Consider the following 23,266-nt stretch of genomic DNA (forward strand, 5'->3'; position numbering starts at 1 on the left):
TGTAAAGAATATTTAAAATAAAAATGACCCATGTATACAGCTGACTATGGTAACAGAATCCCTTGGCATACAACCCTTAATTAGTACTTTTTATTATCTCCTTTGATTTCTAACTTCTATTCCTATTTTATCACAAGCTTTTACACATCAATTCTAAATCATAGGCTTAAACACCTTTCACTGTGAGGCCTTCATGCAAATCATGGAAAGCAAACATCACAGCAATAAGACCTTTAATTCCAACAGCTCAGCAGCAGTCCCATTCTTACCCCCAGTCTAGTACAAGAAGGCCCTAGGAATCCTCCAGGGTTGGAGAAAAAGCTGGAGAACAGGCAAGGATTGTCACACTTAACTGACGAGACTCCAAGTTGGTATGTGTTGTCTCTCTTCCATATGCCAACCACTCCAGTCTCTTCCTTCAGCTCCTTCTTCAATACTTACTTTCTTTCCTAAGAAGCACCATGAGAATTTGTAAGTTTTGAGGCAAATGGATTAGCATGCATGGTGTCATCCTTTGACGTCTCAAGTTCACAGCTCCTGCCCTGAGGGACTCTCTTCAATTTACATCATACCGGTGTGCTCATCAGAAATCAGTTATGAGTCCGGTGAGCCAATTTATTGCCTTAAATGAGCAAGGCTTTTTTTAACGGAAAAGTTTAAACTTACTGAAAAATAGAGTATAATGAACCCCCAAGTACCCATCACCCACTTCAACGATGGTCAACTCATGGCCAATCTTGTTTCATCAATGCCCCCATTCCTCTCCCATCCCATATTATTTTGAGGCAAATTCAAAACACTAAATCATTTCATCTGTTGATATTTTCAGTATATATCTTTTTAAAAAACACCCTCTTTTGAGTGCAATACCATCATCACACCTAAGAAATTATTAATGGTTCTTTAACATCATCAAATATCCAGTCAATGTTCAAATTTCCCTGATTTCTCATATATAGTTGTACTGGTAGACCACCTCTAAGATGATCTACAATGGCTAATTGGTATTCATGCCCTTTTTTGAGCTCCACCCCTAAAGCATGAAATAACTTACTTCTAATAAATAGGCTACAACCAAAATGATAAGATGTCACTTTTTTTTTTTTTTTTTTTTTTTTTTGCGGTATGCGGGCCTCTCACTGTGTGGCCTCTCCCGTTGCAGAGCACAGGCTCCGGACGCGCAGGCCTAGCGGCCATGGCTCACGGGCTTAGTTGCTCCGCGGCATGTGGGATCTTCCCGGACCAGGGCACGAACCCGTGTCTCCTGCATCGGCAGGCGGATTCTCAACCACTGCGCCACCAGGGAAGCCCAAGATGTCACTTTTGAGATTAGGTTGCAAGAAGACTGTGGCTTCTGTCTTGGTTGCTCTCTGGCTCTCTCTTTCATTTAGGTCATCAGCTGCCAGAGTTGACTTCAAGGGCATGTGACCTAAGCAATCACATAGTGCCCTGGGCTTAGAAAGCCTCCACACTTGGCTTAATGCTCTACTCTGACCATCTTGAAATTCTGGATAATTTCTGAACTAGGGACTCTGTATTTTCACCTTGCACTGGGCCCCACACATGGTCCTACCAGCAGCCGTGTTGTGAGGACACTCAAGCAGCCCATGTAGAGGCCCACATGGCGAGAAACCCAGGCCTGCCAGCAAACACGGGTGAGCCTGGAAGATGATCCTCCAGCCTCAGTAGAGCCTTGAGATAACTGACAACTTGACTGCCACCTCATGAGAGACCTTGAACCAGAGGTATGGTGGGTTTGGGGGTGATCTTTTTAAAAAGTTATTTGCTATTATATGTTGTGTTTTGTTTTGTTGATGTTGTTGTGCTTTCTTTTACAATCTTTGTGTTTATAACAATTAGATCCTCACATTAGTAGATATGTCTCTTGAGTCTTTTGTAATTTATAGGTTCCCCTTCCACATATTTTCCCTAAGCAAGCCTCAGTTGACTGCAAGTAACAGAAAACCTGCTTAAATCAGCTTGAGCAAAAGAGGAGAAGAATTTTTTTTGACTGCACCACCCAGCTTGCAGGATCTTAGTTCCTCAACCCAGGCTTGACCCCGCGCCCTGGCAGTGAAAGCACTGAGTCCTAACCACTGGACCACCAAGGAATTCCCCAAATAGGAAATTTATTAAAAGAGGACAAAGGTCAGTTGGGCCTCATCAGAGACTGGAAACAGAACTAAAAAGCCATCAGGATCCAGGCAGCTATTTCCCCATTCTCTTTGTCTCCAGGCTTACATAGTCTCCTGTCTTTGTTTCCAGTTTGGGGGCCATTATGAACAATACTGCTATGAATATTCGTGTACATGATTCCAGGTGCACAGATGTATAAATTCCTCAAGATGATATACCCTGAAGGATAACTGCTGGGGCATTTACTGGAATATGCCAAACTGTTTTCCAAATGGTTGTACAATTTACATTCCCACCAACACTGTATGACAATTCCCATTAACTACATCTGTATTAGCACATGATACTGTCAGGATTTTTATTTTAGTGTGTATGAGTTAGTTAATTTCCACTTCTACTTCACTGATTATCAATAATGTTAATCAATTTTACTTAGCAGTTCCTTACAGATATGTAGGAATATATATATTATAGATTTAAGTCCTTTATTGGGTATTCTATGGTTTGCTTTTCAACCTTCATCATGCCTTTGAATAAACAGAAGTTCTTAACTTTTATTTAATTCAACTTAACAGTCATTTCCTTTTAGGCTAGTGTTTTTTGTGTCTTGTTTAAGAAACACTTTCTAAAAAAAAAAAAAAAGAAAAGAAACACTTTCTACGTCACGACCATGAAGATATTCTCCTATATTATTCCAAAAAAATCTTTATAGTTTTATCTTTCATATTTGGGTCTTTAATCTACAAGGAATAGATTTTTGTGTATGCTGTGAGGTAGAAGTCTACAAATTGATTTTTTTCATATAAGTATTCAATTGTTTCACATCATTTTTTAAAAGTCTGTTTCTATAGTGACACATCTGCTACAAACCATGCAACATATAAATGTGAGACCCTTTTCTGTTCCACTGGCCTAATTGTCTAAGTCTGTAATACCACACTGTTCTGTTTGTTTTGTTTTTTAATAAATTTATTTATTTCTTTATTTTTGTCTCTGCTGGGTCTTCGTTGCAGCATGCAGGCTTTCTCTAGTTGTGGCGAGCAGGGGCTATTCTGTTGCGCTGCGCGGGCTTCTCATTGCGGTGGCTTCTCTTGTTGCAGAGCAGAGGCTCTAGGCTCGCGGCTTCAGTAGTTGTGGCATGCGGGCTCAGTAGTTGTGACTCAAGGGCTCTAGAGTGCAGGCTCAGTAGTTGTGGTGCACGGGCTTAGTTGCTCCATGGCATGTGGGATCTTCCCGGACCAGGGCTCAAACCCGTGTCCCCTACATTGGCAGGCAGATTCTTAACCACTGTGCCACCAGGGAAGTCCATCACACTGTTTAATTACTGTTTTTAGTAATTAGTCTAGTAATAGTTTTATAATAAATTTAGTAATCCCCATTTTTATTGTGAAATATATAAATAGAAAGTGCATTAAAATAGATGTTAAGCTTAATATATATTTATAAAACAAACACCCATGTTATCCCCACCCAGATCTTTAATCACAACTCCATCCCTCCCCACAGAGGTATTCAATATTTTGACTTTTGTGATAATAATTTCTTTGCTTTTCTTTATAGTTTTACCACTGGCATACATATCCCTAAACAGTATAGTTTGTCCACTTTTGAACTTTATATTAATGGAATTACACTGTATACAATTTTTACTTCTGCTTATTTTTCTTATTATTATGTATATAAGCATCTTCCATGTTGCTGTGAGTTGCTTGAGAGTGCTCATTTTCCTTCTGTGTATTCCAATATGTGTATATGAATGCTTATTTATTCTTTCTACTTTTGATGGACATTATCTTAAACATTATAACTTTATATTCAGTCTTGATAGCTGGAGGAGCAAATTCTCCCATGTTGCTCTTCAAAAGAATTTGCCTGTTCTTGGAAAATGCTATCTTTCAATTAATTTAGGTCCTTATTAATATTTCTCAATAAAGTTGTATATTTTCTCTATAGAGGTCTTGCACATCATTTCTTAGTTTCATTACAACTTACTTCATATTTACTATGCTTTGGTAAATGGTATTTAAAATTTTTTTTCACTTTCTGTTGCCTGCAGGTATAAAGGAATGTAATTGATTTTTATTTACTCATCTTATATCCAGCAACTTTGATAAAATCTTATTAATTCTATTAATTTATCTGTAGATTCTTTTGAATTTTCTACATCAAAAAACCATCTATGAATGAAGTTTTATTTCTTGCTTTGCAATTCTTTACCCTTATATTTTTTTTTCCTTGCTTTAATACACTGCCTGTGAATTCCAGTATAATATCGAATAGCCCTATTTACTCTTTTTTTTTTGGCTGCATTGGCTCTTTGTTGCTGCATGCAGGCTTTCTCTAGTTGCAGTGAGCAGGGGCTACTCTTCGTTGTGGTGCATGGGCTTCTCATTGCGGTGGCTTCTCTTGTTGCAGAGCACAGGCTCTAGGAGCGTGGGCTTCAGTAGTTGTGGCATGCAGGCTCAGTAGTTGTGGCTCGCGGGCTCTGGAGTGCATGCTCAGTAGTTGTGGCACACGCGCTTAGTTGCTCCACATCATGTGGGATCTTCCCGGACCAGGGCTCAAACCCATGTCCCCTGCATTGGCAGGAGGATTCTTAACCACTGTGCCACCAGGGAAGTCCCTGAATAGCCCTATTTACTCTTGATAAGCAACATGCAGTGTGAGGAGAAAGTCTTTTGAAATGTAAGGTTTCAAATAACTCACCAATGCAGGGAAGGTAAGAGAATTACTTGGTAATGGCCTGAGAACTAAGTGGTCTAAGTCTCTGTTAAGCTTAGGCCATGGAGAAACAGAGAGAAACCAAGTCTCCAGACTTTCCAAAACCTTAAAAAATTTTTAAATTTTGAACTAATTTTAGACTTATAGAAAAGCTACAAAAATAATAGAGCATTTCCATATATACCTTACCTAGATTCCTCTAATGTTAACATTGTACATAATCATAGTATAATTATTGGGATCAGGAAATTAACATTAGAAATTTAACTAAATACTTTACTTGAATTTCAACAGTTTTTCCCCTAATTTCCTTTTTCTGTTCCAGGATTCTATCCACAGTACCCTACTCCATTTAGTTGTTATTTCTCCTTAGTCCTAAAATCTGTTATAGTTCCTCAGTCTTTAATTGTCTTTCTTGACTTTGACACTTTGGAAGAGTATTAATAGATGAGCTATTTTGCCAAATGCTCCTCAGTTTGGGGTTGCTTAGATTCCTTATGATCATACTAAGGAATTTTGTGTCTTGTTTAAGACATTTTGATGCACATACTACAGAAATGGTTTTGTGTCCCTTTTAGTGCATCATATCACAAGATTTGTGATCTCTGTATGTCTTACTATTGGTGGTGATAGCATTGATCACTTGTTTAAGGTAGTTTCTCCCAGGTTCTCTACTGTAAAGTAGTGGAGTAGTTGATAAATATCTTGAGGAAGATACTTTGAAACTATGAAAATCCTGTTACATAGATTGCAAACTTTTACCCACTAATTTTAACCTCTGTTAGTGGATTTTATTTCCAATAAGTATTACTGTAGTTTTTCACTAATGGTGATTTTCTACTTTCTTTCACATTTGTAAATTGGGATTCTACTGTCAGGAAGAGCCAGCACCTTTTTAATAAGGTTTTCATCATGCAGTATTTTTTTTCATCTGAAGAAAATTATTAAGTCATTAGGTCCTACCTGTTTAAATATAAGTAAAACTTTTGAATTATTTACACTACAAATTATTTCATTATTCACACTACTTAAAATAACACACATTCCCTTAGTCAGCAAGAGTTGCTTGGATTCATTCATTCACACAGTTATGTAATCATTATTCAACAAATATCTTGAGTACCTACTATATGCCAAACACTGTGCAGGATGCTAGGTATACTTATACATCCTAATGTCATTCTTATTTTGGTACGAAATTATACTGATGACTTGAAATTTAGCAAAGAAATGTCCTCAAACTCATAAATGAAGGATGTTTGATAAGTGGGTGTCAGTAGGGGACTCACAGGCAAAGCATCAGTGCCAAGAGTTCAGGTCTCTCATTTCAGCACCACAAGAATGTTCTAGAGACTTTCTGATACTTTCCTGGAAGTGATTATACTCATATAAATGGATCATTTTGGTTTGTATCTGCCATATGAAAAATTTAAAAGGTACTCCTTTATTCTGGGAATACAAGGCTAGTTCAAATTTTAAAATCAATTCATGTAATCCAGTCTAAAGGGAAAACTTTGACAAAATACAACATTCACTTATGATAAAAATTCTCAGCAAACTAGAAAAGATACAAACTTTCTCCACCTAATAAAGGGCACCTGCAAAAATCCTACAGCTAACATTATACTTAATGTTGAACGATTGAATGCTTTTCCCCTGAGATCAGGAACAAAGCAAAAATGTCTATTCTCACCACTCTTATTTAACATATACTGGAAGTCTTAGCTAGTACAATAAGCAAGAAAAAGTTATAAAAGCCATTCATATTAGAAGGAAGAAAACATAACTGTCTCTACTCACAGATGATATGAATATCAATGTAGTGAGTCCCAGGGAATCTACAAAAGATTCTTAGAACTAATAAGTGAGTTGCAGGATACAAGGTAAACACACAAAATTCAATTGTATTTCTATATGCAAACAATGCACAACTGGAAACCAAAAATGTTTTAAATTACCATATACAATATCTCTTCCAAAATGAAATACTTAGATATAAATCTAACAAAATATATACAGAATCTGTACACTGAAAACTACAAATGCTGATGAAAGAAATTAAAGCGACACCTAAATAAATGAAGAGACATACTGTGATCATGGAGTGGAAACTCAACATAATAAGATATCAATTCTCCTCAAAGCAATCTATGAATTTAATCAATGGCTATCAAAATCTCAGAAGGATTTTTTTGTAGATATTGACAAGCTGATTCTAAAATTTATAGGAAAGAATAGTTAAAACAATTTCAAAAAAGAACCAAATTGGAAGAATCACACTACCCAAGTTTAAGACTCACTAAAAAGATAACAATAATTGACACATGATATTGGGAAAGGGGTAGGCATATATACATCAATGGAAGAGAATAGAGTCCAGAAATAGTCCCACAAAAATATGGCTATTTGATCTCTGACAAAAGTTCAAAAACAATTCATTGGAGAATAGTCTTCTTTAAAAATGCAGCCAAAAATACACCTTGACCTAAACTTCACAACTTATTTAAAGATTAACTCAAAATGGATCAGTTCTAAAAGTAAAGCATAAAATGTAAGACTTTTAGAAGAAAACATAGGAGAAAATCTTTGTGACCTGATGGTTAAGTGGAGAGTTTTTATATATGATAAGAAAAGTACAATCCATAAAGGGAAAAAAATTGATAAATTGGACTTTATCAAAATTAAAACCTTTTGCTCTGCCAGAGATACTGTCAAGAGAATGAAAAGATAAGCTACAGACTGAGAGAAAATATTTGAAAATCACATATCTGACAAAGGACTTGTACTCAGAATATAAAAAGAATTATCAAAAATTAACAATAAGAAAAAAATCCAATTAAAAATGGGCAAAAAACTTGAACAGGCACTTTGCCAAAGGGGATCGAAGGACAGCAAATAAAAACATGAAAAGATGTTCAACTTCATTAGCCATTAGGGAAATGCAAATTAAAAACACAATGAGATACCACTACATATCTCTTAGAATGGCAAAGATAACAGATACCAAAAAGTAGACCTCATCAAAGTTAGTAATTTTGCTCTGTAAATACTCTGTTAAGAGAATTAAAAGGCAAGTTACAGACTGCGAGAACATATTTGCCAAACACAAAAGACAAAGGACTAGTACCTAGAATATACAAATAACTCTCAAAACTCAAAAGTAAAAATGCAAACAGTCCAGTTAGGACATGAGCAAAAGACAAGAAGAGCCATTTCATTAAAATGTATAGATGGAGAATTAGCATATGAAACGATATTAAACATCATTAACCATTAGGGAAATGCAAACTGAAACCACAATGAGATCTCACTACACACCTATCAGAATGGCTAAAGTAAAAACTTGTGACTACACCAAATGGTAGTGAGGATGCAGAGCAACTGTATCACTAATACATTGCCAATAGGAATGTAAAATGATACAATCATTCTAGAAAATAGCTTGGCAGTTTCTTAGAAAACTAAACATGCCAACTACTATACAATCCAACAATTGCACTCCTGGACGTTTATCCCAGAGAAATGAAGACTATGTTCACTAACCTACATACAGATGTTCATAATAGTTATATTTGTAATAGCCAAAAACTACAAACAATTCAGATGTCTTTCAAGGGTGAACTTTTAAGCAAACTGTGGTATATCCATACCATGGAATACTACTCAGCAATAAAAAGGAATAAACTATTGATATACACAACAACCTAGATGAATCTCCAGAGAATTATGATGAGTGAAAAAAGCCAATACCAAATGGTTACACACTGTATGACTCCATTTATGTAACTTCTTGAAATGATAACATTATAGAAATGAAGAAAAGATTAGTGATTGCTAGGGATTAAGGAGGGGATGGAGGCAGGGAGCAAGTGGGGGTGACTATAAAAGGGCAATATGAGGGATCCTTGTGGTAGTAGAAATGTTCTGTATCTTGACTGCATCAATGTTAACATCCTGATTGTAAGACTGATCTATAGTTTTGCAAGATTTACCACTGAGGAAAGTGGGTAAGGGATGCAAGGGACTTCTCTGTGGTTTCTTACAAATTCATGTGAATCTATAGTTAACTCAAAATAGAAAGCTTAATTTAAAAATACTGACAATATCAAGGGCTGACAAGGATGTGGAGGAACTAGAATTCTCATACATTGCTGGTGGGAATGTAAAATGGTAGGTACAGGCACTCTGGAAAAACAGTGTGGCAGTTTCTTACAAAGTTAAACATACACTTCCCATATAACCAACAATATCACTCCTTGGTTATTTACCTTAGAGAAATGAAAAATATTTTCAAACGAAAACCTGTGCATGAATGTTCACAGCAACTCTGTGATGGCCCAAAACTGGAAACAAAATGTTCATCAGTAAGTGAATGGACAAAAAACTGTGATATATATGCCATATAATAGGAATATTGTTCTGCAATAAAAAGGAATAAACTATCAATGCACATAACAGTTTGCATTAATTTCAAAGGCATAAAGCTGAATTAAAGAAGCCACCCTTCAGAAGTTACATACTGTATGAGTCCATTTATATGACATTCTCGAAAAGACAGAACTATGGTGATGGAGAAGAGATCTGTGGTTGCCAGGGGTTAGAAGTTAGTGGAGGATGTGACTAAAAAGTGATGGCACAAGAGTGTTTTGGGGCTGATGGAACTGTTACGTAGCTTGACTGTGGTGTGCTTATACAACCCTATAACTGTGTTTAAATTCATAGAACTGTATGAAAGAAGTAAATTTTACTGTATGATAATTAATTAATTATTTTAAAGGGATCCCTTTTCTCCAACTAACAGCCCTATGCCAGAGTTGGATTTCAGCTACCACTGGCCCCTTTGGTTGGCTTCATTTGTGTTTTACACAACTTGTATAATCACAAGTTTCAACCCTGCTTGGTTTGCCCCAGAAGAATAGAGAAACAGAGGTGTTTAAAGACTACGTAGGGAATTGTGAACTACTCTTGAGTAACGGATTAACACAAAATCTTTTCCCTTTCTCTGATAAAGTTGATCTGGAGTTAACCTTCTAGCTCTGTTTCTTTGGAAACCTGATAATGGTAGAATGTCAGCTGTGTTACCAGCCAACATTAGTTATGGTAAAAAGATCCTGATTAGTATATTCTATCTGGACCAAGGGGACTATGAATTAAAGATTAATATCTTGCGGAAAGCCTTAGTTTTGAGCTTCTCAGAGCACAATGACTCTTGTAACTGGGCATGTCGCGGTGGGACCCATGGAGGCATCAGTTATGGGAATTACAAGAGTTGTTGGTTTCTATTTGGGAAATGAGGCTTCTAAAGCCCAGATGGCTCCCGTACCTATCTGTGTGATCTTGTTGTATTATATCTGAACTGCCACTTGTAAGACCAAAGAGTAGCCCCTGGACTGCTGTGTGTGTAACTTGCTGAAGGGAAGCTAGCATGCTGTGTTTCCTATCCTTCACCTTTTTAAGTAAAACCAATGCCAAGTGAGATCTATAGGAGTGAGTATAAAATGACTACTTAAGCAAAAAACGACCATGAGCAGGCATTACAAATACTCTAGAAAGTATCAGGGGTCTAAACTAAACTGAGACTTTTGGAACTACCCTAGAAGAGTTAGAAATTTGGCAAGTAATGGAAACAAATGTAGTGATGTGAATGGAATTCACTTTTTTTTTTCTATTCATCTAGCACAAGTAATTTGTTTACTCTGGGCAAGTGACCACGTTGGATGTATTGTCTGTGGGTGAGGAACCTTCGTATCTTTCTTACCTTGGGGAACCTGCACAAGGCCAACACTTATGCCAGCAAGTAAGTCTCCAAGAAGCCAATCCTTGAATCGATAAAAACACATCCACTCTAGGAAGGGAAAGATTGTAAGCATGCATCTTCGAAACTTGTGCCATGAGCAGCTGTGAGAAAGAACAGAGACTTGATTAGGTTCTCCAAAGAAAAAGCCCACATGGCCAAGAAAAGGCATAGTGAGTACCTTCTTCTTCCCATACAACAGAGTTTCTTTCAACACTACTGATATTTGGACATATTGGACTGGATAAGTCTTTGTTGTGAGGCTGTCCTGTGCATTGTAGGATGTTTAGCAGCATCTCCAATCTCTACCCATTAGTTGCCAGTAGCATCCTCTCCCCTAGTCATGACAATGAAAAATGTCTCCAGACACTGCTAAATGTTCCCTGGGGGACGGTATCACCTTCAACTGAGAAACAGTGCCATATGTATGACAAGAACTAGGCCTTGTAAGTCCAGCATACGAATCAGGCCTGTGGTTTTACAGAATGTTTGAAAAGAATTCAACCTACCAAAATTTTCCAGTAGCAAAATGGACTGTTATGGCTTTCTCTTGGTAAAGACAGTTTTTTGAGATGTGCTATTGGTGGGTGGCAGGGCATTAACACATTCACATCATTCCTGTATACTAAAATTTTCACCAAGCATTAACTCTACATGGCTTTGATCTGTAATATGTAGAAATTTATAGAAAATATAAAATATGGAGTCTTGTGCTTATGGCATTACCCGTGGAAGGAAAAGGTAATAAAATAAGGCCTTATTACCTTAACCCAGTGGATAACGACCAGAAGCAATTTTGTTCCCTAAGGGACATCTGGTAATGTCTGGAGACATTTTTGATTGTCACCACTCGCATCTAGTGGGTAGAGGCCAGGGATGTCACCAAACATCCTACAATGCACAGGACAGCCCTCCTCAAGAAATGATTTCATGGTCCGAAATGTCAACAGTACTGAGATTGAGAAAACCTACTTTAACCTTTAGATCATCTAAAACAGCAGAATCATTGTAAACCAATCAATCAATCTGTTAAGCAATTAATCCATTAGTAAAGCTAATATGGTTTTAAATTGCTTTCTGCTATTTATATCTCATTATGGGCTGAAAACAAAGAGTATGGAGATTTTTCATGTATGAGCTATAGCTGAATAATTGGGATTTGACTGTAGCAACAAATATAACTTCAGTGTATGCAAGGCTAAAATGTGTGCTCAGAAAAGTAATTTCAATATGCTTGACTCTAACAACTATGAGCATTACAGTCCCTAAGGTAATTAAGGCCAAAGAAGTGTAAATGTCTTTGCCAAGGTCACAGTAACAAGTGTGGGCAGAACTGGGGCGAGAAACCAGATTTCGTGATTTTTAGTTCAGTGTTCTATCCAGTCTATTACCATCACAGTTCCTATCGACAGCTGTTGAATTCTGCTCAGGAGCCAGAAGCAAGACCATAGGTTTAGAAAGAACACCACATTGCTATTTTTATGAGAATCCCTGGGTGTGGAGAGTGTGCTGTCTCCAATTATGGCCCTCTATGGGGGAGAATACAGCATGGCATTGGGACAATTTGTTTCTGCATCTGGTCCAGTGTCCCTTCCTCTCCATGTGCCACCCTGGAAGACCAGCCACCCTAGGGAGAGTCATCAAAGCTCTTTGGCATGGCAAAAAAATAAAATGGACATGGAATAATGAGGACCTAAGACTGACAGGGATCAAGGAAGGAGTTAGAGGAACAGAAACTAAAGCTGGTGGTGGAGAGTTATAAGCACTTCGACATGAATCTGGATCCTAGTTAAAGCATCTTAAAAGTGAGGAATGTAAGAGTTGATGTGAAAGCACAGGGGAGATTTTTTTAGAGAGGGAGTATTGCAGATGGGTAACTAAAAGGGAGAAAATGAAGGAAGATATTAGGTTTTCTGCAGAAAGGAAGAGATGAAATTAAAAGATTATTATTATTATTATTTTACTATTTGCTAGGTGCTTTACAAATATTCTTTAAATCCTCACAATTCCCTTATAAGGTAGGTGCTTTTATCATCCCCATTTTATAGATGAGGATACTGAAGCACAGTAGGCATGGATAGCTTACCTAAGGTCACACAGTTGGGAAGCAAAAACCAGGCAATCTGGCTTCTGAGTCTTGCTCTTAACCACAGTGCTGTGCTACCTTTCAGGTTAAAATTCAGAAGTGGATATAACTGTTTGTTTTAGAAGTAGGGAATAAGCACTGCTATAAAAACCCATGGGTGGCAGTGTGGGTCAGATTTAAGGGTCTAAGGATAGGGCAGCTGGAGGGGAATAAGGCTGAAATTTCTTTGGTAGTACCTGTTTATGATGAGGTATAAGTCAGGAAAAGATTATCCTTTTGTAGAGACAAAACCAATGTGGCCCCCAAATGCTCTCTTTGATATATGACCTCTGACCCATCCTGGAGCAGAAAAAATGAGAGTTGTGATATAGGACGGGGGAGGGCCATCCAAGACCACAACTTGCAAAAGGCAGGATATGGGCAAAGGAGAAGGCTCAGAGGGAGGAAGGTCTGCAATAGGGCTGCGTGGAGGCCTTCTTCACTTGTCACCTAACTCATGCCAATTGTGAGTGATAAATCAAGGGACAAGAGGGACTAATGAATCTGGAGTGTGACTGAGAACAGTTTGAGTAGTTAGGGTAAATATCATGATGTAGGTCACAAAGGGTTTTTAACCTGAGGTCCATGAATGACCAAGGTGTCTCTAGATAGAATTTATGGGGGTATGTGACTTTAGGAAAAATTATCTTTTTTTTCACTAACCTCCTAACTGAAATGTAGCATTTCCTTCAGTTATGAACATTGAGAACAAACCACAGTAGTATCAGCAGAGCTTGACTTCTTCACCAATAGAATCACAAATATCTTCATATTACATTAAAATTGCTGCAGATATCTTAAAATAGCATTTATATTCATCATTACTTAGTATGGTAGTTATTAGACCCACAATCATTAAATATAATTTTTGGATATTGTCATATTTTGATAACTATATTTCAATATAACTGGTTTCCTTTATAATACTATGTATTCTATGCATTTAAAAATATTCTGGCCAAGACCATTCAATGGAGAAAGAATAGACTCTTCAACATATAGTGCTGGGAAAATGGGATAGCTACATGGAAGAAAATGAAGTCAGACTCTTACTCTATACTGTATACAAAATTAACTCAGAATGGATCAAGGATCTAAATTTAAGAGCTAAAACTATAAAACTCTTAGAAGAAAACAGGGGAAAAGCTTCATTACCTTGGATTTCACAATAGTTTCTTAAATATGACACAAAAATCACAAGCAACAAAAGAAAAAACTAGATAACTAGGATTTCATTAAAATGAAAACTGTGGGGCTTCTGTGGGGCTTCCCTGGTGGCACAGCAGTTGAGAGTCCTCCTGCTGATGCAGGGCATACGGGTTCGTGCCCCGGTCCGGGAAGATCCCACATGCCGCGGAGAAGCTAGGCCCGTGAGCCATGGCCACTGAGCCTGCGCGTCCGGAGCCTGTGCTCCGCAACGGGAGAGGCCACAACAGTGAGAGGCCCACTTACCGCAAAAAAAAAAAAAAAAACTGTGTACACAGGACACTATCAACAGACAACCTACAGAATGGGAGAAAATATTTGCAAATCATATATCTGCTAAGGGTTTAATATCCAGAATATATAAAGAACTCCTATAATTCAATAACAAAAAGATAAACAACCGAATTTTTAAAAGGGCAAAGGAAGTAAATAGACATTTCTCCAAAACAGATACACAGGGCTTCCCTGGTGGTGCAGTGGTTGAGAGTCCACCTGCCGATGCAGGGGATATGGGTTCATGGCCCAGTCCGGGAGGATCCCACATGCTGTGGAGCGGCTGGGCCCATGGGCCGTGGCCGCTGGGCCTGCGCGTCCGGAGCCTGTGCTCTGCAACAGGAGAGGCCACGGCAGAGAGAGGCCCGTGTAGAGCAAAACAAACAAACAAACAAAAAAGATACACAAGTGACCAATAAGCACATGAAAAGATGCTCATCATATTTAGTTATTAGGGAAATGCAAGAAAAAAAAGCAACACACAATGTGATACCATTTTACACCTACTAGTATGGCTATAATTTTAAAAAATGGAAAATAACAAATGTTGGAGAGGATACGGAGAAATTGGAACACTTGCTGATGTGAATGCACAATGCTGCAGCTGCTGTGAAAAAAAATTCCTCAAAAAGTTAAACATATGATCCAACAAGTCCACTCTTAGGTGTATACCGAAAAGAATTGTAAGCAGGGACTTGAACAGATACTCCTATGCCAATATTCATGGTAGCATTATTCACCATAGCCAAAAATTGGAAACAACCTAAGTGTCCATTAACAAATGAATGGGTAAACAAAATGTGGTACATACATACAATGGAATATCATCAGCCATAAAATGAAATGAAGTACTGATCCACGCTACACCATTGTGCTAAGTGAAATAAACCAGACATGAAGGACAAATATTGTCTGATTCCATTTAAATGAAATATTTAGAATACACAATCCATATAGACAGAAAGTAGAAGAGAGGTTACCAGGGGCTGGAGGAGGGGGGAAATGGGGAGTTATTGCCTAATCGGTACAGAGTTTCTGTTTGGGGTGATGAAAAAGTTTTGGAAATAGGTAGTGGTGATGGTTGCACAACAACATGAATGTCATTAATGCTGCTAATTTGTACACTTTAAAATGGTTAGAACAAAAAATTTTATATTATATATATTATATGTATATATAATATTAAAAAGTAAAAATATTAAAAAAGTTAAAAAAGTTATTCTGAAAGGATGTTCATTAGCTCTGATAGGCTGCTAAAAGGTTCACAGCACAAAAACAGGTTACGAGCCCCTGAACTATAGGGTTTACATAGTCATTCTGCTATCATTAATTAGTTCACCATGGTTGCTTTTGTTGTTGTTGTTAGGAGACTGGCAATGGTGGTTAATCAAACAATGTATTTATTAAATATCATCCCTAGATGCTGTGGGGGACAGCCAAGGTCTTTATGTCCATGAAGTTTATAATCAACGAGGTGCTACAAGGGACTTCTCTGGTGGCGCAGTGATTACGAATCTGCCTGCCAATGCAGGGCACACGGGTTCGATCCCTGGTCTGGGAAGATCCCACATGCCACGGAGTGACTAAGCCCGTGTGCCACAATTACTGAGCCCGTGTGCCAAAATTACTGAGCCCACGTGCCACAACTGCTGAGCCCACATGCCAGAACTACTGAAGCCCGCACACCTAGAGCCTGTGCTCCGCAACAAGGGAAGCCACCACGATGAGAAGCCTGTGCAGCAACGAGAAAACCAGTGTGCAGCAACGAAGACCCAACACAGCCAAAAATAAAATAAAATTTTAAAAAATTAAAGAAGAAAAAAAAGAAGGTGCTACAAGACAAACCACAAAAAAACTGTAGAGGAATTATGCAATAAGCTAAGGGTTCTGATGACAGGAATTCAGAGGAAGAAGACAGAAGTAGGCACCAAACGTGTCAAGTAGAGTTTTAGGGCTGCCAGATTGGTGGCAGCTGAATGATCGCACACACACACCGGCACTGGACATGGTGACTGACGGTGCTGATGTCAATGTCCAAGTTCCCAGAGAAAGCGGTCTTCCTTCTGTGTTCCTGTTGAAAGTTCTCCTCATTGTACACATCTCGCTTCACATCATACATGAAAGAGTTTTGCCTGTATCTAGAGCCCAAACTCTGGAAGCTCCTCTCTGGTTGCATCATTCCTGGATAAGTGGAAAGAAGTTAAACAAAAGACAGTTTTTTAAAAATCTAGATCCTTGGCACATTTTTATGGAAATAAAAATTCCATTTATTGTATAATTTTATACTTAAAACAACCCCATAAAGGAAGCAAGGTATACATTATTTTCATTTTCAAAATGGAGAAACCAAAGCCCAGAAGTTTAAACAGCCTTGGTTTTTGAATAGAGTCAGGACTAGAACCCAAGTGTCCAGCTAGAAAGCCTAGTTTTCTTTATATCCAATTATGTTGCTATGTTGCAGGGGAAAAGATTAAGGGGTAAAAGTATAATCACCAATTTTCACTGAAAATGCTAAGGGTTAAGGGGTCAAGATAGTGTCTTTTAACTCCTTTTCTCTCTAAAATAGCATCCATCATTATCCCTTTACCCTTTTCTTCATAGAACTAACCAGTACCTGATTCAATATTTGTCAATTTGTTCATTGTCTGTTTCCCACACTAAAATGTAAATCCAAGAGGCAGGACTTTGTTCATGGCTGTATCCCCAGAGCCCAGGATAATGCCTGACGCTTAGCAGGTCCTCAACAAATATTTCTTAAATTATGGTCAAGTATCCAGTTAGTGGCATCATGATGTAGCAGAAAAAGCACTGCACAGGATATCAGGATTCTAGAGTTCTAGCCCTGGCTGTTTTTCTAACTAGCTGTATGACTGGGGGCAAGTTTCTTAGAAACTGAATTTCAGTTTCCTTGTCCATGAAATGACATGGTTTGACAATATGATCTCTAAGGGTCACTTTAAGCTTTAAAAATCTGTAGTATCATCCTGTCTTAAAGAGAATGAGAAGAAAGAGTTAATGAGGATGGATATAGATCCATCTCTGGGAGAAAGTATAATTGTTCTTGATCATCTGTGTTTTTGAATAATTAAAAAAAAGCATGAACTCTAATATTCTTCCTCACAAATGTGTAAAAAAGTATACATATATATATTTTGCATAGTTATAAAATATATAGGTAAACACTCAAATTATGTAGATTACACAAGTAGTTCTTTTATAGGTGAGGCTGCAAACAAGCTTAATGTATCAGCAACATTTGTTTTCCATCAGAATTATCCTGTATCTTCAGCAGCAGCAACATTATCATCACCAACATTTGTAGAGCACTTATTATATATCAAGCATTGCACTAGATTTTTTTCACGAGTTATTTCTTTTAATTCCAACAACAATCCTAGTACTACTATTATCCTCATTTTATAGGTGATAAAACTGAGGTTTTGGAAAAGTTAGGTAACTTGGCCATAGTTATATAATGTATGTTTACTCTCAAAGCATTGGGTAGCAGGGGTGAGCTGTATAACACTTATGAACTAATGATCACAAATTCAATAAAGTGAGAGTGTGGTTGGGGAATACAGAAGAGGATGGAAGACATATTTTACAATGTATTAAGAGAATCAGTACTTCGTGTCTTACAGAAAAAAAAGCAGAACTGTACACTAAAACATAAGTAATATTTTTCCCTTTCTTTCCTCCACCCATAGGAATATTGATCCAGTCTTCCTTACTTTTCCTGTGTAATCTTACAATAAACTTCCATGACTAGAATATATCTGTCCCTGGTAACTAAAAAGAGCCTAATTATCTTGCTTATTATATTGAGATTATAAAAATTGCCATCCAGGGTTAGATGCAGGGTCTAGAATCCAGCATTTTGTTTCTGAAAGTAGCACAAAGCAGGCATGAAGCAGGCAACATATGAACATCAAGCATAGTGGAAACAGTGGGCCTGGAAAAGGTAGCTGCAGCTATTCAACTGCAGCAATTGTTGCCATGGGTCATCTGGGGTCCAGCATGGCCAGCTCTGACCTTTTCCCAGAGAAGTCATAATTCCAGATTTTTATGTGAAATCTTCTGACTTTTAAATGTTGTCGATTACCTTACATATTTTTTAAAACACAGTACACATCTAACAAAACATCTCTGCAGGCTAGATTCAGTCTGTGAACCACCAGTGTGTGACCTCTGTCCCCAGAGCCTTGTTGTTAAAGACAAAATATCCTTATCTCCTCCCATCACAAATTATAGTTTATAGCCCAAGAATTTCTCTCTCTTTCAAAGCTAAAGCATTTATGTTTTCTGTTGTCGCACCCTTAGGAGGTATTATATCTCATCAATTCACTTATGGAAAGAAGGATTTCATTTTGTTGTCTTCAGTCTACATCATTTATATTTCAAGAGGTGGCCACCATCTACTAGACTAGGATTTGGTGAGTTTGTCTGCTTTTATTTTCACAATCTTATGAATTTCTACCATATGCATTCTTGGCCTTCATTTATTTCTGACTGATGAATGCTATTTCACCTGTGGTCAATTAATTTAGTGTTCCACAAACATTTGCTGAATGCTAGGTGCTCTGAGGATACAAAAGGACAAAGACTTGGGACTTCCCTGGCAGTCCAGTGGTTAAGACTCTGTGCTTCCAATGCAGGGGGCACAGGTTCAATCCCTGGTCAGGGAACCACAGCCAAAAAAAATAAAAGGACAAAGACTCTACAATTTAGTAGAATAAAAATACCAAAATATGGTGCTATAAGACTTTAGAGGTGGGAAAGACAGGAATTAACATTTATTGCTGGCCTGCCATATGCCAGCTTCTTCACACACATCATCTCAAGAGATAGGTATTATTTTCCTGATAATGATTATACTCATTTCACTTGTGAGTTTACTGGGCTCCTCTGCATCATATAACTATTAAACAGCAGAGCCAGAATCTGAACCTGGTCTTTCTGATTCTAAAATAGATGTCACATCTAATGCCACGTGATCTCCTATAGAGTGGGATTAATAACCCCAACCTAGAAGGATGAGGAAGTCCTCCTGTGGGAGATATGGTTTGAACTCTGTTCTGGCTAAGCTGGGGGCAGGGAGGAGAATAGGTATTTCAGAAAGAGAACAGGATAAAATGACTGTTTTATATATATAAGATAATATAAGGCAAGTAATTCAATAGGTCTGAGTAAAGTCAGTGTCAAACCCAAAAAAGTAGGTTGAGGCCTACTTCTGGAGGGTCTTGAATGTTGGGCTGAACCTGTACTTTTTAGCTATTTAAAATGTTCAAGAAGTAGTAATATGCACAGAGATGTGCTTTGGGAAGATGAATCATGTCAGTGGTATAGTCTAGAGCTGTGCTGCCCAGTACAGTAGCCACTGGCTACCTGTGGCTATTTAAATTAAATTAAATTGGGCTTCCCTGGTGGCGCAGTGGTTGAGAGTCCACCTGCCAATACAGGGGACACAGGTTCATGCTCCGGTCTGGGAAGATCCCACATGCCGTGGAGCGGCGGGGCCCGTGAGCCATGGCCGCTGAGCCTGCACGTCCGGAGCCTGTGCTCCGCAACGGGAGAGGCCACAGCAGTGAGAGGCCCGCGTACCATGAAAAAAAAAAAAAGAAAAAAAATTAAATTAAAATAAAATGAGGGACTTCCCTGGCGGTCCAGTGGTTAAGACTCCACGCTTCACTGCAGGGGGCACGGGTTTGATCCCTGGTCAGGGAACTAAGATTCCACATGCCGTGTGGCACGGCCTAAAGATTATAAATAAATAAAATGAAAAATTCAGTTCCTTAGTCACACTAGCTACATTTCAAGTGCTCAACAGCCATGTGTGACAGGGGCTACTGTACTGGACAGGGCAGGTATAAAACATTTCCATCATCACAGAAAGTTCTATTGGATAGTGATGGAGAGAGGAGAGACTAAGGCAAAAAGACCAGTGGGAGCCCATTACTACCATGGTAGTCTAAGGGAGAGGCAATCAAGTCACAACTCATGGGACCACAGTCAGGATGGCTAGGAGGGGCAGGTAGAAAGCTGTCTTTAAAGGACTTATCGTATGACTGGCTAAAGGCAGCAAGGGAAAACACATAATTTCCTTATTGTTTTGTTTTGTTTTTAGTAGTTATCTCTGAAATTTCTTCAGTTCCATTATGTCTTTCTTGACTTCACAGAAGCCCTACTGGCTTGTTTTTATGCACTAGCAGGACCCTTCCCTATAAGGTATGATGATCTGAAGCTGTTACTGACAAGTGGCAAATGTACTTTAACGTGGAAATAAAGCATTTCCGAAGAAAGTAATCCAGACTACACTGATGGGATAACGACCTTCCAGCTGAGACACAACACAAGAGGGAATCTCAGTTACTGACTCCTACAATTCTCTGATGCTTCCTGCCATCAGACAAAATATTTAGGTGGTGGGGCCATGGTCTGAACAACTTAAGGTTTTATTTTCATATTCTACAAGTGTGACATAGTTTGGGACATCTGGATTCACTACTAACTAATAGAAATTAATCTCTGTAGCCCATACTTGGTTACACAAACATCAGCATCATCTGGCAACTTGAAAATGCAAATTCTCAGGCCCAACCTAGCAAGACAAAATTAATCAGAAATTCTGAGGATGTGCCAGCAGTCTGTTTTAAGAAGCCCTCCAGATGATTCTGATACACAATGAAATATGAAGACCACTGTAAATATAGCTAATTATCTTTATTCAGTCATTCAGTGCTAGTTTTGGGCATACTGTTAACATGGGTACTTTTGACCTAGCTCTTTCATCCCCCATACTACCCCTATCCATCCAGCCATCGATTGATTCTTTTACATAATGTGTTGAAAGTACTTTAAAAGCCAAGAATAAAATATTTAAATACAGCCCAGTTTTCTGACTATTAACCCAACAGATGTGAAATCCTGAACCTTAGTTTAGTTTCAAGACTATCCTCTCGGGCTTCCCTGGTGGCGCAGTGGTTGAGAGTCTGCCTGCCGATGCAGGGGAGACGGGTTCATTTCCCGGTCCGGGAAGATCCCACATGCCATGGAGCGGCTGGGCCCATGAGCCATGGCCGCTGGGCCTGTGTGTCTGGAGCTTGCGTTCGCAACGGGAGAGGCCACAACAGTGAGAGGCCCGCGTAATGGAAAAAAAAAAAAAGACTATCTATGGTCATCTTTCATATGATCTTTCATATGTTCTCTACAATCATGGGAAGGTAAAATTCACTTCCAGAATTTCAAATAAAATATTTGTAATTCCATCAGAAACAACAGCCCTTTGCCCGTTATGCTTTTATGTTATGCTTTTAAGGGGGAATATATGTGGAAAAAGAAAAGGCACAAGCAAAGAGCACTGCTTTCAGTATCTTTCAGTCACTCGGTCTAGTGGATGGGGATGGTAGGGACACACCGACAACTACCTTTAATGCGACCTGGTGAGAGTATTACCAAAGGGCTGTGCTGGACAGAAACTCATTATTGGGGTGGGGATGTTGGAGAAGGCTTCGCAAAGGGACACATACATAAACAGAACTTAACAGGAAAAGAAAGGGGCCAAGAGAGGTGAAAGTGGGGGCTCAGTCAGAAGGAACAAAATGAACAAAAGCAGTGAGGTCTGAAAGGAGGAAGACCGTCTGGGCAGTCAGGCCTCAGGAGGAGATGGATGGGGGAGTCAGGTGAGGCTCATAGAGTAGACCAGTTCCGGCGCTTCTGACAACTCAGACCCACAATGGTGGAAGGATTCAGCTTGCCAAACGCACACACCATCTCTCCTCACTGCTGTTCCACGCGGCCTTTCCCAAGTAGAGCCGACACCTAAGAGAGAGAAGCTCCCAGGGACGGCTATCATTCTTCCATTCCCCAAACACTGACTGAGCGGCCGCGACGTGCCTAGCCCTGCGGTGACCGCCGAGGGCTCCGCCCAGGGACTTCCGAGTGTAACGAGGTGTTGGTCCTTCGCACCCGACGCCCGGGCCGGGGCCCCGCCGCCACCACCTGCAGCCCGCGGCCCCGGACGGCCCCGGCAGCGGCTCCCCTCCTTCCTCAGCTCACCTGGTTCCCGGGCTGCGGCGGGAGGGCGGGCTCTGGAGCCGGAAGCAGCTCCGGACAGGAGGGCGGCGCTGTGGACGCGGACGCCGGCGGTTCCCGAGCCGTTGCGTCCGAACCCGCGGGCGTTCTGGCGGGCGGGGGACAAGAGCGGGGCGAGGAAGCAGAGCCTGGGCAGCCGGGGTGGGGAGCGGGGAGAGGCCCAGCTGCGCCGCGGTAACCTGCGTCACCCAGCCCTCCGCTCTCGACGACTCTTGATTGAGGGCCTCCTTGATGCCAGGCCTCGCGCCCCGCACTTCACGTACAGTAATTCACTTGAGTCTCCCGACGACCCTGTGGGAACAGAAAATGCGGGAGGAAACTGGAGGCTAGAGGGTCACCGAGGTCTCCAACCTTAATTCTCAGCCCCACAAGCTTAGCTTCTCCCACTGAAGGACACTCTCCTGCCCAGGTCTCTTGCTCTGCTCCCCGCCCCTAATCCCCCTTAACCTCTTTGTGAGGTTCAGTCCCAGTCACTGCCTCTCACTATGCCTTGTATTCCTGCTTGGCTCAGTTGCAGTTTTATGCTTGCTTGATTACTGTATTATTGTCTAATATATTGTTCACTTTACCTATCCCTTTTTGAAATTTGTCTCATCCCCCAAAGGGCAGGGATTTTTATCTCTTTCATTAACTGCTGTATCATTGGTGCCTAAAGCAATGTGGTAGACCTAGTAAGTGCATAATAAATTTGTGTTGAATAATTGAATGATTGCCCTGCTGTTCATTGTAAGCTCCACATAGGCAGCAACTGTCTGCTTTTTTTTTTTTTTTTTTTTCCTTTGGTACACGGGCCTCTTCACTGCCGTGGCCTCTCCCGTTGCAGAGCATAGGCTCCGGACGTGCAGGCTCAGCGGCCATGGCTCACGGGCCTAGCCGCTCTGCGGCATGTGAGATCTTCCCGGACCAGGGCACGAACCCGT

General features: G+C 39.6%; 1 protein-coding gene across 2 annotated transcripts in view; it reads right to left on the reverse strand.

Moving 5' to 3' along the window:
• Positions 1 to 22,577, reverse strand: part of SLC26A8 (solute carrier family 26 member 8) — a 71,830-nt gene extending 49,253 nt beyond the window's left edge. The window contains exons 1-3 of one of the 2 annotated variants that reach the window (XM_067006093.1): positions 22,311 to 22,577; positions 16,250 to 16,436; positions 10,616 to 10,755 (exon numbers count right to left, since the gene is read on the reverse strand). In XM_067006093.1, coding sequence (XP_066862194.1) covers positions 10,616 to 10,755; positions 16,250 to 16,434 — 325 coding nt within the window. In that variant the 5' untranslated portion in view covers positions 16,435 to 16,436; positions 22,311 to 22,577. Of the gene's footprint in view, positions 1 to 10,615; positions 10,756 to 16,249; positions 16,437 to 22,022; positions 22,108 to 22,310 lie in introns of those variants that run through there. The other variant, XM_059076348.2, reaches the window with a different exon arrangement.
• Between the last annotated feature and the right edge of the window lie 689 nt (positions 22,578 to 23,266).

The sequence above is a fragment of the Kogia breviceps genome, chromosome 10 (assembly GCF_026419965.1).
Source record: "Kogia breviceps isolate mKogBre1 chromosome 10, mKogBre1 haplotype 1, whole genome shotgun sequence".
NCBI classification, from domain to species: domain Eukaryota; kingdom Metazoa; phylum Chordata; class Mammalia; order Artiodactyla; family Physeteridae; genus Kogia; species Kogia breviceps.